The sequence below is a fragment of the Protopterus annectens genome, chromosome 1.part2, assembly GCF_019279795.1.
Source record: "Protopterus annectens isolate FY-2018-M chromosome 1.part2, PAN1.0, whole genome shotgun sequence".
NCBI lineage: Eukaryota > Metazoa > Chordata > Ceratodontiformes > Protopteridae > Protopterus > Protopterus annectens.
This window is the reverse complement of record NC_056727.1, coordinates 711,845,421-711,857,370: the sequence shown is the minus strand read 5'-3', so window position 1 is coordinate 711,857,370 and position 11,950 is coordinate 711,845,421. Positions and strand designations below refer to the sequence as shown.

The following is an 11,950-nucleotide window of genomic DNA, read 5'->3' as shown; positions in this document are numbered from 1 at the left end:
GATTTAACTTTCTGACATGTAGCCTGAGATCTAAAAGAAGAGAAGATATGTCTGCACGGTGAGCAGGTGTGAAGGAGAACCCCAATTTCAGAAGATTTATACAATCATCACTAAGGGTGCTATCAGTCAAATTAAATACTTCAGTGTTGGAATAACGAAGTATCAGAATTGGAGATCAAGTCAACATTAAGAGAAGAGAGTTCTGTAATGTTCAGCGGGTCTCTAATCCTCTTGGTCTTCCACGAGGTAAACCTCTCCCCATGTGGGATCCTGATCTTGAAGGGAGACCTTGAGTGGGCGTGGGAAGTCCTGAAGATATTGTGCTTCTCTGTGATCCATGACTTGACCTTGGTCTTTGTTTCTGTATTGTAAAAACTTCCCTGTCTTCTTGTGATGATTTGAGAAGGAGGTGGTACATAACTCCTTTTGGATAAAAAAGTAGGGCGATTGATGAGGCTAGGTGTAGTGGAAGAAATAGGTGACAAAATGGAGTGTGATAATAGTGTATTGTCCTTAACTATAGTGTTTGATAAAGAGATGGAATTAGTGTATGTGCTAGTGGTGGCAGTTGTGTTATCAATACAAACAGGAATACTAATGTCATTAATAGGAACAGCTTGAGTGACAATAGTGGTAGTGGTTGTACAAGGAATATTGATATATGCTGTCTGATCAGTTGAAATTCTGTGGGAAACATCACAATGGGTAGAAGTAGGTTTCTGTGGTGGAGAAGGAACAGATTCTGGTGAAAAAAGTGTTCGAATAAGAAAAGTCAGACTGGATAGGATTGGAATTGTTATGAGAACAATTATTGTTAATATCAACTGAGTATTCAGGAGTAAGGACTGTGTGGTTAGTTTTATTAATTCTAGAGGTGGCATTATAGTTCTTGGTATTCCTGTAGCTAAATCTAAATTTGCCTTCAGATCTCAAGGGGTAGACTCTTGTGTAAGTATTGCAATAAGTCCCTACGTAATTTCTGTTGTTTTCTGTGTACTAAAGAGGCAACATGTCTGGTAACCCTAGAATGTATACCATTGTAAATATGTAATAAAATAGAAAATTCAGGATGGTTAATGATTTTAGTATGTAAAGAATGAATATCTTGACTAATATTAGCTAATTTAAGTTGATTATGTTCTATAAGAGAGCGTAAAACAATCAAGCCTGTAATATAAAGAGCTACTAGCTCTTTATAAATCATAGAATCACTAGAAATGTTGTTGGGAAATTTTGTGATGCGTAGACCTAAGGGAACTATTTCTTAAGGCAGTAAGATAAATAAAAATGATCATATTGTAGATTCTTTAGAGAAATAAAAAGTCTTTCTAGCTTAAAAATACTCTGTTTTAAGTCCCTAAGGGACGAGGACTGTTTGTTAGTAGACGTGTCATTAAGGTCATTATTTAAAAGTGTGTCAGAAAAAGGATTTTGTTGTTGGTTAATAAAAGATAGTAGATCATTAGGAAACTAATGGATCTGTAAGAATATGTTGCTGTGAAGTGTGGGTCATAGGATTATTAGGGCATAAATTATTAAAATCCAAGCCTTATGTGTATATCGGATCTGAAACACTAGAAGGTATATTAGTAGTGTTCTGATGAGAAACGTTAAACTGCAGGCATGCAGCTGTAACACTATTTGAAAAGAACTGCCCTCACTAAGGCAACTCCAGCTCTATTCAGTTATTAGCAACAATAGAATTCATAGAGTCAGGCAAAAAAAATGTTGGTACTACATTCGTGTTCAGACCATCCCTGGGACCTGACATGTGATTATTTAAATGTAAAGTAAGATCCTCTCCATGTAAGGGTTGTAAAACACGGCCAGAAACCATGGAAACCGCTTCCGTCGATGAAGCTATCAGCTGGGACGTAGGTACTACAGAAGATTCAACTGTAGACCGCACAGCTGAAATTCCAACAGTTGTAGGTATAACTGTCGTAGTAGCAACACTGCTACGAAAGTCAGAATCAGTAGAAACTATGGTACGAGGCAAAAGCGCATCCAATCCCATACAGGTGTTCTCCCCTCCATGGAAACCTGAAACCAAATCACTATTCTGCAAAATATCATCTCTTTCACTGACATGCTGTAAATGACAACAAGAATCCCCAGAAAGTCAGTGGAAGGGATAGTAGGCAGGGACATCAAAGCTTCCGAGGACTAAAATGCCCAAAGTGGTGTTCAGTGTGGCTGTCAACTAATCCATTCTGAATACCACTCTGTTCGAGCTTTCTGGTATGACTCTTCAGGAGGCCACCAAGGAGGAAGGCCCACACCACAGTGACAAGTACCATACTGACTTCAATAGGCTCCGAAGCTGCTTTGCAGTTTTGGCTTTTGGCTCCTAAGTGTTGGTAACCAAAGGGGAGGATAGTATTCCCTTGGTAAGTTGAATGAGGAAATCCCAAGAACTTGATAGAGATGCAGTGGCCCTCACGCCCACATCCTGAGGCTTTGATTTCAAAGCTCCAGGCACCCAAATTCAAGAGGTCAGTTGTCATACTACAGTCCATGCTGGAGGACAGGATCTTATTAAGCTGGCCTAGGATTTCATGATTTTCAGAAAGTCGAGGGGCACAGCCTGCCAGTCACAGGTGCCTGTTCCTGGAATTTCTGCTGGTAAAAGTAGAGCTGCCCCTCCCAAGGAGGGGTCATAATCCAAAGATGACTTTCTTGTTCAGAAAACTTCCCCCCTCAATTTTTCCTGGATTCAGATGACACCATTTCTTCTGCCTCAACCCCTGAGTAACTTATCCTTTGGTTCCATCTTATGCAGAGTTCCCCATCCGTATGGGATAGTTTTCACAGGCCCAGTCCAATCACAGAGCTTTTGAGCCTGCCATCTCCTGGACCTTTAGCCATTCCATCTGTGCACATGGTTCTGGGTAAAGATTTTAAGGACATGTTTCTGCACACTGACTCCCTCCTTCCTACCCCTAGGAGGTTAGGTTGCTTCAACAGTGTGTTTGATAGCCACACATATCTTTTCAAGAACCCAGTCTGATCCCTCAGTGGTGACTACTGAGTCTGCCAAAGGATTTCCTGAAGGTGCAGCTAGACATCCTTTTCCAAATGACAGAGCAGAATGATAGGTTTGGTAAAAATGCTTGCTCATCAGCTACTCTGGCTATGATGGTTTTTAATTGCCAGTTTCACATGTTAAACTACATGGAGCCTTTACAAGAAGAGATCAGTTCTAAGGCAGAGGGGTTCGTAGATTAGAACCTGCAGAGAGACATGCAGGAGACTGCTAGATCATCCCTCCGGTTGTCCAGACACTCACTAAAATTTGACTATGATGCATTGGATGCATCATTAAGGTCAGCTATTATGGTGTCTTGTGTGTGGACACTCTTGGCTTGAGGATACAACCCCCCTGAGAGGTGAAGACAGAACTCCTTGGTGCCCCACTCGATAAGGAATTCCTCTTTGGTACCCCTGCTGAAAAAGTTTTGGAAAAACTGGTTATGAAAGGCAAATAATTTAAAACCGTTAAGAATTGTCTTTATTGTTGAGAGATAGAGATGAACAGGGAGAACACCGGCAACAGTGAAATCAATGAATAAATGGGAGACTGTAAAGCATCAATCACTTTGAGATATGTCTTTGTGAGAAACGGTTTTAAAAAGATTGGACTTTTGACTTAAAATTGTGGGTGGACTGTAAAGCATACACCCTGCTTTGCCATTAAAAGAATTTTGTTCTTTGTATTTGTATAAAACATTTCATGATGCAAACTACAATGTCATAAGTAGGGATTTGTGTGTAGTGTGTATTCAGGGTTATTTTAAAATGTGGAGGAGTCTTTTGTGTGTGTCTGTTGTATGTCCTCTGTATATTAAAGTGAACAAGTACTTTTTAGATGTAAAGAATATCGGTTTTTACAGTATAGCAAGGAGAGGTTGGACCAAAGTATGTTTAATGTTAATATGCTGTGATATTGGGCTAGTTGTGGGGGAGGGGGGGTGTAAAAGTACACTGATTATATTGTATGCAGAATTAAGATATTTTCTCATTTTTACAAGGGTGAATATTTACATTAATATCCTTGACTTAAGCTATAAACAAGATTTTTGTAAGCAAGTAGGCTTTAAAAATGAGACAATGGTGAAAGCCGTAAAAATGTTGCATTTCTTTACATCTGCAAAGATAGCTTAATTTTTCCATTAGCAAGTGGTGTTAAGTGGGAGTTGAGAAATCTGCATCTGAAGGCAGCTGTATATTCTGTTTTGAGTGAAATATTGAGTACTTTGCCGATGGTTTGTCTCCATGGCTGTTATAAGCAAGTAATCTTGAGAGTTCTGAGATTCTTTGCTGTAGGAAAAGCAAAATTTATAGGTACGGTTTCTAGCAGTTCAGTGATGGGAAGTGAATAAGAAGCAACATCCTCTCTAGCAGTCTTTAATGCATTTAATACAACAGAGTGCAGTTAAAGTGGATGTAAAAAGTGTACACACCCCTGTTAAAATGCCAGGATTTTGTGATATAAAAGTGAGACCACAATAAATCATTTCAAAACTTTTCCCACCTTTAATGTGACCTATAACCTGTACAGTTCAATTGAAAAAGAAACAAGTCTTTTGAGAGAAAAATATAAAAAAATAAACATACAATAAGCTGGTTGCATAAGTGTGCACACCCTTAAACATACTTTTAATTTAATTTCATCATTTAGTCTTTTTGGGTAGGAGTCCATCAGCATGGCACTTCTTGACTTGGCAATATTTGTCCACTTTTCCTTGAAAAAGCACTCCAAATCTGTCAGATTATGAGAGCATCTCTTGTGCACAGCCCACTTCAGGTCACACTGGTGCACCACCTAAGCAGAAACTTACTGGACCCCCACAAATGGCAGCTCCACCGAGAAATCTTTTGGTAAATCACCCAGGAGTGGGGGACCCCAGAAGTGGACATCTTTGCCTCACACCTCAACCCCCAGCTGCACAAGTTTTGTACCAGGGAGTATCACCTCCTAGCATGGAAGGTGGATGCCTTGAACTTCTCCTGGAGCTCCCTCTTTGTGTACGCATACCCTCCTCTGCCCCTTTTTCCCAAGGTTCTGATCAAAATAAGAGAGGAGAGACAAAAGGCCATCCTCATTGCTCCAGATTGGCCCAGACAGCATTGGTACCCCTTACTACGCAGTCTGACCTTACAGCCCTCAAAGCTGCTTCCCCCAATGTCAGACCTCATGACCCAGGAGAGAGGGGGAAGGTACTGCACCCAGACCTCAAACTTTCAGCATGGCTTATACATTAAAAACTAACAAGGGGTAACAAGGGGGCCCTGTTAAGCAAACTGGTCCTGGACATCATCACAGAGGCCAGAAGGCCCAGCATAACAAAATCGTATGCAGGAAAATGGAAAAGATTCTACTCCTGGAAACTATCAAAAGGGAGCAGTACCTCCCAAACTTCCATCCCTTTCACCCTTGGATTACCTAGCAGAGTTGCTCAATAGTGGCCTCTCTTTTTCTATTAAAATCCATGCCTTTGCCCATTATGATTCAGACCCCACTCCTCTTCTCTCATCCTTTGATTAAGCAATTCATCAGAGGGGCTTCTAATATCAGGCCTCCCAGAAGGCTTCCAACGCCACCCTGGGACCTGAATTGTGTTGGAGAAACTAACTTTACCTCCTTTCGAACCTGCTGCTTCAACAGAATTGAAATACCTCTTGGAAGACTGCCTTCCTACTAACTATTACCTCAACCAGAAGGGTCTCGGAACTTTAAGCCCTCATGGCTGGCAGAGCCCTTCATAATTTTCCATGCAGACAGAGTCCCCTGAGGACTAACCCTCTCCTTTATGCCCAGGGTGGTATCTGATGTGACCCTTAACCAGGCCATACACCTTCCCACCTTCTTTCCCAACCTTCAAAACAAGGGGGGAAGAATTCTACACTCACTAGAAGTGCACAGACAACTTGGATACTATCTGGACCTTACTAAGCCATTCAGAAAAACAGACCAGCTTCTTGTAAGCTTTGCCCCGGGGCAGAGGGGAAGCCCATCTCCAAGCAAACCATTTCTAAATGGATTTCACACTGTATCCATTTCTGCTACAAACTACATGGGAAACCCATCCCCAAGTTTATCTGTACCCACTCCACTAGGGCAACCTCCACTTCCACTGCCTTCCTCAGAGGAGTACCTACCAGGGGCATCCTGGAAGCGGCCACCTGGTCCTCTATCCATACCTTTAAAAATCATTACCACCTACCTCTTTTCTAAGCCTAGGTTAGGGTTTGCCCCTGCAATTCTGCAGGCCCTCCTGACCCATACCTAGGACTCAGCCTATCCTGCCACCCTTTTCCTCAGCTTTGGGAATCCTCCCACAGGTGAAGACTGCAGCAGTTAAACACTAAGAACGTAGTACCGTTGTGTACACTTACCATAAAGGTAGATGTTCAAGTGGATTCACTGTTGCAGTCTTGGTTTCCTTCCTTCCATCCCCCATTTAACATTTTCCCCTAGGGGGATATAAGCTTCACAAGGTGGCTTTTTACTCCCCAGGACCACTTCTCTTTTCCCTTGTGCTTCTGACGGATTAGGGCAAGAAAAACTGATGTAGTGACATTGGCTGCCTTGCTTTATAGCACTGACATGACAGACTACAGGCGATGGTAGCTGGCACACAAAAACATTTACTGTGGTATTCGGGCCGACCAGGGGCTACCACAGCAGGGAATAACCCACAGGTGATGACTGCAACAGTGAATACACTCAAACATCTACATTTATGGTAAGTTTACACAACTGTACTTTTTCTGGTCTGCCATTATTTATGGCTTCAGTTATAAAAATGTACTATTTCTGGTTTAACAGTTGCTATCTGATCTCTGCATATTTTCCTTGAACTGTAATATTACACCATTAGACCAATATATACAAGTTGACTGGTGTTCAATAACCAAAATATTTGTTTAACTTCATCCAGTTTATTAACCCCCCCAAAAAAAAAATCTGCTCCAAAAATATTGGTGGTTTGTTCGTTCTCCAGATGCCCATTTAATTTTCTTATTCAAATATTTATATATAGTATATCCTGTTGGTGGTGGGTTTTTTCCAAAGTATAAATTGCTTTAGTATAAAGACTTAATAGGTGTACATGTGTAAGACTGTACATAACACTTGACATTCATTCCTTTCCTAGAGCTGCCCAAATGGCCATATGTAATCCCATTGCTCCAACCTTATTGTCACTCTGCCTGTCATGTCTCCGTCTTGGCATATATTCTGTGTCCTGAATTAAATATTGTTAATCTAAATGCATGGCCTTATAGTGTGCCTCTAAATTATAAAACTCCCAAAGTACCCTGTTCCTTTGTCAGTATTATTTTTTTTTGTTTTTTCCCATTGCACTGTATTTTGCTATCCCATAGAAACTCTTTTAATTTCCTTTTTGATATTCTTCCATGTCTCATCTTTTCGTTGATGCATACAAGCCTGACATACATGAAGAAACCAGTGAAATCAAAAATATCTTTATTTCTTTTATCTTCTCGCAGATAAGTTTCCTTAGTCTTGTATAACTTATTTTTGACTACTTTCTTTCCATATTTCTTGAGCTGCTTACTCAACATGCCATTTCAAACAAATTCACAAGTATCTCATCCTGTCGTGACCCCACAAGAAATGAAAGCCAGATGTTTGAGTATAATTCATTACTATAGTTTGTTTTTGCCTTGCTTACCTTATAGCCCACTATTGTATTATATATTATAGTATTAAAATATTTCAGCTTATTAAATAATTTTTTATATCATGTTATAGAAAGGGCTCTTTTTCTCATCAGCATTTCTGTTTATATGCAATACGTTTGATAGTCTTTCATAGCTGATGGCTCAAAATATAAGTGAAGGTTAATGGTGAAAGTGGAACCCTATCTAACATGAAAAATTTCAAAATTGCACGCCCTCATGTGGAAAGAACCATTTTCCTTCAACAAGCATAAGGTTTACCCTATGTACTACCCCCAACTTCATGCCCTATGTCAGAACTCTCTGTAAATCAGGCTGTTCACTTCCCTGTCTTTTTTTTTTTTCCATCACCCCAGAGCAATAGGTGAAGAACTTTATACTTCCATGATATGCATAGACAACTGAGATTTTGGTTGGACAAAAAAATAAGAACATCTGAACAGTTCATTTAATTTGCAAACAGCAAAAAAGGGAAGTCTTTTGTCAAACCCTATCCAAATTGTTAGCACATTATATTTGCTTCTGTAACTATTTTTATAGCAAAATTGTGCTGGAACACATTAGGACCCATTAAACTTGGACCACTGCAGCCACTATTGCCTTCCTAATAAGGTTCGCTATCCAGTTTGATCTAGCAGTGACCTGGTAATATGCCCACACCTTGCACAATTACTGTAATCTGCACATTGCACCTAGGGTCAGGGCTGGATTTACCATTGCCATTCTACAGGGGCTTCTGCAAGAATCAATTGGAAACACGTAAACAAAGTCTTAGAAAACATTTGCAGAGTGAATCTAAGTGCTTCTGCTTTTGCAACTCTAGCTGCTAATTGCAAGTTTAGTATAGGTTATTGTAAGTAGTTTTGCTGTATATATTTTAAATAGAAACCGTGCACTGCTGTGATTTGTCATATTGCTGTTACTTGCTATACTGAATGGTTATTTGATCTTTTGAAGCACTGAATCCATTTTTCAAACTTGTTATACTTAATATTTTATGTATGTCATATTTCTCTAACTTCATGTACTCTTGTACCCAGGTTGTGACTGAAAAGGTTCAGTCGACCAGCTCTTCTCTTATCCAGTTATCAGAATTTAAAATAAAATGACTCTTACCAGGAGCCAGCCACCCTCTAGTCCATAAGCTTTGGGAGTCTTTAGAAGACCTGTTACTGCAACAGTGAGCTATACAATGAATGTAAAACAGTTGTTACAAATTTACCATAATCATATATTTTCTGGTATATTCAATGTTGCAGTACCAATCCCTTCCCTCCTGACCTCTCTCCTTTCTTTTGGCATCCCTAGGTTGGGGTATGTACCCTAGTCACCCTTTCTCCTACCTTTTATCTCTGTTACCCTAGCTTAGAGAGCTTCCCTCCTTGGATTGGCCCAGAACCTTAAAAAGGCAGTTTAGGGACCTTCTGGTTGGGCTGCTGACTTGGAAATTACTTTGACCAAGAGTTGGTGATGTGGATTCAGTCCATACAAACTTACATTGCCAGGGTGAGAGAGCAAAGATGGTATGGATAGAAATCTCTCAAATATCACTGGTATCTGCCTGGTCTAGTGGAAAATGGTGCTAAGCTCTGGAAGCCTGATAAGGCCATCAGATGTTCTGCAGAAATCTTAAAAGTTATTACTGCAACAATGAACAAGATCTGCAATTATGGTAAGTTCCTAAGACAATTGTACTCTCTCTGTACAGCTGGTCAGGTTCTGTACTCGTAGGGCATCACATTAAGCCTACACAAGGAAGGAAAGCTGTAAAACAAAAGACATTACGAACTTAGCTTTGCTGGTGAATAAACCCAGGTGATGATTACAGTTACAGTGGCCCTTCCTTGAAGCTTTACTGTTACTCTTAACTCGCATGCTCATAGTGCTGTAGTTCTAGCACCATTAGTTATTTTATTTTGACCTGGCATTTTGCATTGCCATTTGTTTAAGCTTCATCATGATTTATTATTCTAATTTAGTATGCTTGATTTTCTTAAAAAGGAATGGCCTCATTTTTTTTTTTATAACCTTTACTTTCACTTGTTCTTGTGTTGTACAGAAACATGCTCTGAGTGCAGGCTTATTCTTCTTCAAGTGTGCAATCTGCAACAGTAAGGACACGTTTCAGCAGGAAATGCTTCGTGTTGGTATACATATTCCAGAGCGGTAAGCATGCAAACTTAGGTCTTGTGGGGTGTTGACAGTAAGCACATTTTCTTGCTGAGAGAGGTATAGTGCATTTTCCTTACTGATGCATTTTTACAGTTTTAAAAGGCCTCAAAACCATGTTATAGCAAACTGATCTGGTCTGAGCTAGGAAAGAATACTACTGCTGAAAATTCTGGAGAATGAAACAAGAATGTCAGAATTATCAAATATTGATAATATTGAGATGTATTTAATGTTAGTGAATGAAGTGTTAAAACACATTGCATGAGAATAACGATGTATATTGTTGCTATGTTTTTTTTATTAATGCATATAAAGACATGTTAATGTTTACAATCTGTTTCAAAAAACACCAATAGCATTGAAGATGTGGTTGTAGGGGTACAGTGTGACGGTCAAGAGCAGCTGTATATTGAAGAAAAGCAAGTAGGAGCCCACTGAATGTGAATTTCCAGGGAGCCCTATCTACTGCAAGTCATATAGACAGAAAATTAAACAAGTGATTATCTTAAGGTTCACAGCTACAGTATGATTCTCTAGTGAGAGGAGGTCCACCCTCCATAATGGTAGGGCTTAGGATAGCTGAGCACACAACTTACCAAGCTGCTTTGACCTCTACTCCAATATCTCATAGTACAGCTTAGTGCCATTTCTCCCCATATTCCTTTTGCTGTATTTTAACACATAGCACAGAGAAACAGTCCCAGGTTACTTTTTCACTTCATGTGAGAATTTTTTTCTCCTGAAGTGCAACAACTTTTATTGTTCCTTGATTGAGTTCCTGTTTTCTTGTGCCTTTTGCAGATGTTCTTCATTCCACATTGCTGCAGTCCTAACTATTGGGTAGTCCAGTGCATGACCGCCATATCCTCAGTCTTTTATGGTCCCGATGCAGAAGCAGTTTTGCGAGTGCAGGTTGGCGCTCTGAAAGTTTCTGAAGTCAGAGTTTCAGACCGAATCAAAGTTGGCATTTTGGTTTTTTTGCCTCAGTATTTAACCGGATGTCAGAAAAGTGAATAACTGTATTTCTTGTGGGAAACAGATACCTCATAGGGATTACCATACTTTGTGTATACCTTGTTTAGGGCCTGAGCACACACGTGTTGGATGCCGCTCTTGTGCTAGGTTTAACAAACGCACTATTAAGAGAAGGTTACACTGTGCCAGGTTAGTGTTTGGGAAAACGCTGTAGTGGGAAAGTTGTAATTATAAAATGCCGCCGGATGCTCCGCAGCCAAAAGCGCAAGGACAAAGCAGGGAAGCCTAGAGGGAAGAACCGACAGTCCCGGACGCCGGTTCTTTAGAAGGCTCAGTGGAGCCGGAGGTTCTGCCAGGAGTTTCTTTGGAGTCTCAGGGAGAAACTTTACTGTTACAGGATGTATCCTCTCAGGAAGTAGGCCAGCCTGAAGGGGCTTCTCAGGTGGCTGTTCTTCCTCTCTTCCTAAGGTGGTTAGGCCCTGTTTCTAAGGCTTCTTTAAGAGGCAGGCCTGCTTTAGCTTCAGTGGGGTTTCTCCGAGTGTTTCAGGGTCTTTGCCTAAGAAGCATATGCTAAAAATGGCAGAGGATTTGATTACAATGATTAGAGGTTCTATGCCCCCTCCTGATAAGAGGCCTAGGGTGGAACCTGAGTTTGAGAGTTTTGAGCAATGTTCGGAGGCTTCTGAGTCTTCGGCTGAAGACTTGCAGGAGTATCCTCCTTATTCTGATTCTGATGTGGATGATTCTACTCCTTCAGCTTCTCCTGAGGATTTTTCATTTTCAGAGACTCTGCATTCCATGAGGGAGCATTTCAAATGGGAAGGTCAAGATTTCTCTGATTCCAGGAAGAGGCTTAGAGAATTCTTGTTTTACCCCAGCATAGGCCTTTAGCTATACCTCCTGTTCTGAATGTGGTAGAAGATGTTTTTGCAGAGGCTTCCCTGAATCCTGACTCTTTGCCTCCTGCCCCAGTTAAACCGGATAGGTACTATAGGGTGCCTGAAGCCCATAAGTATCTTTTAAAGAGTCCTAGGGCAGACCCAGAAACTGTCTCAGGGGCCTAAAGGTGTGAAGGCTTCTGTGGTTAAAAATCCTG

General features: G+C 40.5%; 1 protein-coding gene across 1 annotated transcript in view; it reads left to right on the top strand.

Moving 5' to 3' along the window:
- Positions 1–11,950, top strand: part of LOC122790927 (G2/M phase-specific E3 ubiquitin-protein ligase-like) — a gene marked incomplete in the record, with an annotated part of 597,261 nt that overhangs the window by 95,905 nt on the left and 489,406 nt on the right. The window contains 1 exon segment of the mRNA XM_044058627.1: positions 9,767–9,873. Within this exon segment, the coding sequence (XP_043914562.1) occupies positions 9,767–9,873 (107 nt within the window).